This window comes from Arachis hypogaea, chromosome 17, assembly GCF_003086295.3.
Source record: "Arachis hypogaea cultivar Tifrunner chromosome 17, arahy.Tifrunner.gnm2.J5K5, whole genome shotgun sequence".
Lineage (NCBI taxonomy): Eukaryota > Viridiplantae > Streptophyta > Magnoliopsida > Fabales > Fabaceae > Arachis > Arachis hypogaea.
This window is the reverse complement of record NC_092052.1, coordinates 22,649,839-22,655,491: the sequence shown is the minus strand read 5'-3', so window position 1 is coordinate 22,655,491 and position 5,653 is coordinate 22,649,839. Positions and strand designations below refer to the sequence as shown.

Here is a 5,653-nt window from a genome sequence, read left to right as displayed (position 1 = left end):
ATAGTTCCTTCTATCTGTGTAAGCGAAATAACTCTTCTTTAATCTAGCTGCCATAGTGTGTGAAATTAAGATGGAGGGTTATTGTGCTATTTCACTCCTATTAGCCGTAAAATTATGGTATAATACACGAAAACGTAATTATTATTATTATTATTATTATTATTAGACAATAAGTTATTTTTTTATTTATTAAAAAGAACCCCAACCAACAATACATGTTGGTGGGAAAGAAATTAAAAATAGCACAAAGCATTATTGCCTTATAAATAGACCCAGCTAGATAGTATAGGTTCCATAACATAAATGATCTAGTTGTTCAGTTTTTTGGACAAATTTTTAATCATTTTATCCAAATAAAAAGCGTTATTATGGAATTCCAAAGTGGAGAGAAGGCTGATCATGCCAAATTTCTTAAAGCTCACAGCCACGTGTGGAATCATATTTTTAGTTCCATAAACTCTATGTCTCTTAAATGTGCAGTTGAGCTAGGCATACCTGATGCCATACACAATTATGGCAAACCCATGCCTCTCTCACAACTCATTGCTTCATTGCCAATTCATCCATCAAAAGCCTCCTTCATCCATCGCTTGATGAGAATCTTGATCCATTCCGGCATCTTTGTTACCGAAAATGTTATCAATAATAATAACGAGGTTGAAATTGGGTATGTTCTAACCGATTCATCTATGTTCCTACTTAAGAACAACCCCTTCAGTGTGACACCTTTGATGCTGATCAAACTTGGTCCCACCGTGACAAAGGCATGGCATCATTTGTCTGATTGGTTCAAGAACGACGATCTCACAGCATTTGAGACGGCACATGGAATGACGTTTTGGGAGTATACTGACAGCGTGCCTAAATATGGCCAATCCTTCATTGACGCCATGGCAAGTGATTCTCGATTTGTTAGTAGTCTGTTACTTGATGATAAGTGCAAGAGAGTGTTTGAGGGATTGGAATCGCTGGTTGATGTTGGTGGAGGCACTGGGACTGTTGCAAAGGCCATCGCCGAATCATTCCCAAACTTGAAGTGCTCCGTGTTTGATCTCCCAAGTGTTGTTGCTGGCTTGCAAGGAACTGACAACCTTGAATACATTGCAGGCGACATGTTCGCTGATCCTATTCCTCCTTCTCATGCCATTTTGTTGAAGGTAAAAAATGAATAGATACTTAACTCTTCCAATATCTCTTCATTGTTTTAGGAAAAAGTGCACAATTCCTAATTGAAAAAGTTTAGGAGCAGGACTTTTATCAAAATTTGGTCTAATATTTAATCACTAAAAAAAATGAATAATTTCACATTATTAAAAATATTAATAATAATTAATTGATAACTACAAATCATAAAATTTATTGTTCCTAACACTCTTTTTTCTAATTAAAAAAAATTAAATGTGATGTTGTTTACAAGAAGGTGTCTAATTTACTAAAAAAGCATATTAAAATTAATATTTAATTTAAAAAATATAAAAATAAATAATTTTTACAACAACAACAATAAAAAAGTCTTGTCCCACTAAGTGGGGTCGACTACATGAATCAAACGACGCCATTGTGCTCTGTCATGTGTCATGTCTATAGAGAGACCATTTACATGTAGATCTCGTTTGACCACCTCATGGATGGTCTTCTTAGGCCTTCCTCTGCCTTTCGCCCCTTATCCATCTTCCATCTCATCCACCCTCCTGACTAAATGTTCTATCGGTCTTCTTCTCACATGTCCAAACCACCTAAGACGCGATTCAACCATCTTTTCCACAATGGGTGCTACTCCGACTCTCTCCCTTATATCTTCATTCCTTATTTTATCCAATCGCGTATGACTACTCATCCATCTCAACATCTTCATCTCTGCCACACTCAGCTTATGTTCGTGCTCTCCTTTAGCCGCCCAACACTTCGTACCATAAAGCATAGCCGGTCTTATAGCGGTGCGATAGAATTTACATATAAGTTTTAAAGGCACTTTTTTGTCGCATATAAAACCAGATGCACTCCGCCATTTTGACCACCCTACTTGGATCCTATGATTTACATCTTGTTCAATCTCTCCATTATCCTGTATGATGCACCCAAGATACCTAAAACTTTTAACTTTTCGTAGGGTGTTTTCTCCAATCTTCACCTCTATATTAGGGTTTTCCCTTCTCGAACTGAACTTACATTCCATATATTCCGTCTTGCTACGGCTTATGCGCAGACCATACACTTCTAAAGCTTCTCTCCATAACTCCAACTTCTTATTTAGGTCTTCCCTTGACTCTTCCATAAGGACGATATCATCGGCAAAAAGTATGCACCATGGCACAGGCTCTTGGATGTGCTCTGTGAGTACTTCCAAGACTAATGTGAAAAGGTATGGACTTAAAGATGATCCCTGGTGTAATCCTATACCAATAGGAAATTCCTGTGTCACACCACCTTGAGTCTTCACACTAGTTGTGGCCCCATCATACATGTCTTTAATTGCACGAATATATACGATCCTTACCCTCCTATTTTCTAAAACCTTCCATAAGACCTCCCTTGGTACCCTATCATACGCTTTTTCCAAATCAATAAACACCATATGTAGATCCCTTTTATTACTACGATACCTCTCAATCATCCTTCTTAAAAGGTATACCCCTTCAGTGGTAGATCTGCCTGGCATGAATCCAAATTGGTTCTCTGTTACTTGTGTCTCTTTTCTCAACCTCCGTTCTATCACCATTTCCCATAACTTCATGGTATGACTCATAAGCTTGATCCCTCTATAGTTTCCGCAACTTTGTATATCCCCCTTATTCTTGTAGATAGGTACCAAGTGCTCTTTCTCCACTCATCAGGCATCTTCTTTGACCTTAAAATCTCATTAAAAAGCTTGGTTTACCAGTTGATGCCTTTTTCTCCAAGACCCTTCCAAACCTCAATCGGGATATTATCAGGTCCTACTGCCCTACCATTTTTCATCTGCTTTAGAGCCTCTTTTACCTCGAAGTCTCAAATTCTTCGATAGTAGTAAAAGTTTTGATCTTCTTCCCTTGTGCATAATCGACCAAGGATCGGAAGAGTCTTCTGTCCCTCATTAAATAACTCGTAAAAGTAGCTCTTCCACCTTTCCTTAATCTTCTCCTCTTGAGCCAACACCTCTCTATCCTTATCCTTTATGCACTTAACCTGATCTAAATCTCTCGTTCTTCTTTCACAGCTCTTTACGATTCTATATATACCTTTTTCTCCTTCTTTTGTGCCCAAAGACTGGTAGAGACCCTCATACGCTCTTGTTTTTGCTTCACGTACAGCCACTTTTGTCTCTTTCTTAGCCGCCTTATATTTTTTCCAATTATCTGCGTTGCGGCATAAAGACCACTCTTTAAAGCACTCCCTTTTTATCTTTATCTTTTCTTGTACACTGGCATTCCACCACCAGGACTTCTTGTCTCTTGATCCTATTCTTTTAAATTCACCAAAACTTTCTTTTGCTGTTCTTCTAATAACTTCTGCCATTTCTCTCAACATCTCTTCTGCACTTCTATTTTCATAAATAATTTTTAAATATTCAAAATTTGTTATTAAAAATAAATTAAACAAAAATTAAATACCAAATAATAAGTAATATAAAGTTCATCTTAAAAGCAAGTGAGAAATTAATATCTAATCTTTTAACTTTTTGAAATATATTGATACTTTTAAAGTGACTATTTTAACTATGACGTATTCACATACAAATGATATTGTGAAGGATTAGATAATTTGATATATTTGAATAACTTTTTTAACTATTCATAATATCATTTTCGTGTGAGTATATCATAATTGAAATAGTCAATTTTTTTAATTCAAAATGACATTTTTTTGATGAAATTAAAAATGTAGACTAAATACAAAAAAAAAATACAAACTAAAAAATTAAAAAATTATTTTAATTCAAATTATTCTTGTATTAAAAATTATACAAATATATGAATTAAGTTTGCAAAAAGTAATTTCATTTTGCTTTGAATAACAATGCAGTGGATTTTGCATAACTGGAACGATGAGGAATGCGTGAAAATATTGAAGAAATGCAAGGAGGCAATCATGCAAAAAAGGAAAGGAGGGAAGGTGATTATCATAGACATGGTTGTGGAGGATGATGACAAGAAAGGTTGTTACGATCAATCACTTGAAACACAGCTCTTCTTTGACATGCTTATGATGATGTTATTCTCTGGAAAAGAAAGAAATAAAAGAGAATGGAGCAACTTAATTGTTTCTGCTGGTTTTACTGACTATAAGATAACCCCAATTCTTGGATTGAGGTCAATCATTGAGATCTATCCATAGAAGATAAGCTTATTGTTATAATAATGCTAGGCTAGTATTACTGGCTAGCTATATATTGGGGATGAAAATAATGGGTCATAAGTTCTATGAGCAGGTTAAGGGCTTGTTTGGGTGAGTTTTTGAGAAAAGATCTTTTTTCGAGTTATCTTTTTTTAAAAGATTTTATAGAGAAGTAAAAGTAATTTTATGTTTGGATATCTCATGTAAAAAGGTCTTTTTATGTATCAATTATGTTTGGGTATAACAATATAAAAGTACTTTTTTGTTCATTTATTACACGAAAAACATTTTTTTTTAAGAAAAAAAGATCTTTTAAAAAAAGATATAAATTACAGCTTCTCAAAAAAGATCTTTTTTTGATTTTACTAGTACTTTTACTTTTACTACTAGAAATTTGCCAAACACGTTAAAAAATAAAAAAAAATCTTTTTTCATTGAAAAAAGATCTTTTTTTAACAAAATAATGGCGCACAAACATGCACTAATTACTATTCCCCCATCATAAAAGCATATATCTCTATTGGGTCACACTAGTGTAAAGATTTACTTTATACAGATTTTATACAGATATTTTTTTTGTGGTTGTTTATTGATTTAAAAGCGTATCACTAAAAGTGTTGCTTAAAGAGAAAGTGTTACCCTTAATCGTTAACTTGGCTCTGATACCAATTTTTTAAAGTCGACTTTTCTTTTAATTTCTTTTTCGAAATTTCTATTAACTCTTCATATTTTACTTCGAATGAGTTTATAATTTGTATAGATTCGATTGGTGGTACTTTATTTAAATAATTTGCAAATTCATAATCAAAAGTGTTGACCATTTCTACTATTACTAGTATTTATAATTCTGATTTCATTTTTATAGTTTTTCAATCTTGTTTTAGTTTATAATATTCTTTTTTGCATGGATTATTGTATATAAAATCTTTTATCTGTTTGTCTTTTTCTTTAATATAATTTCTCAAATCTTCAAAAACTTCTTTTATTTCTACACTTTCTGTTGTTTCTAAATATCTTTTTAATTTTTCAACTTCATTCTCCATTTTTTCTTTCAACAGCTTTAATTCTTTTAAGTCATAATATGGTTTTTCAGGCATTTATAAATTTTTTAAGTTTAACTCCAACTTGTTTATATTTATTCTTATTTCTATCCTTTTTATTATAAGGTCATCAAATTCGATCTGAAGATTATTTAATTCCCTTTTATACTCCTTTATTTTACTTTTTAATTTTTTCGCCCTTTTTCTTTTTATTTTATTTTCTGGTCTTTCAATCTTTGTATGCTTCATTATTTATTTTAGAATTTCTGCAAATTCTATCATCGATTCATCACTATTTT

General features: G+C 32.8%; 1 protein-coding gene across 1 annotated transcript; it reads left to right on the top strand.

Moving 5' to 3' along the window:
- Window positions 1-285: 285 nt before the first annotated feature.
- LOC112766856 (probable O-methyltransferase 3) lies at window positions 286-4,583 on the top strand. The gene is made up of 2 exons (XM_025812756.3): window positions 286-1,157; window positions 4,003-4,583. The coding sequence occupies exons 1-2, from the start codon at window positions 369-371 to the stop codon at window positions 4,312-4,314; spliced, it is 1,101 nt and encodes a 366-aa protein (XP_025668541.1). The 5' UTR covers window positions 286-368; the 3' UTR covers window positions 4,315-4,583.
- Window positions 4,584-5,653: the final 1,070 nt, after the last annotated feature.

Coding starts and splice junctions, on each gene's coding strand:
- LOC112766856 (XM_025812756.3), top strand. CDS start 369: ATGGAATTCCAAAGTGGAGAGAAGGCTGATCATGCCAAATTTCTTAAA. Junction 1,158..4,002: donor CTCATGCCATTTTGTTGAAG/GTAAAAAATGAA, acceptor ATAACAATGCAG/TGGATTTTGCATAACTGGAA.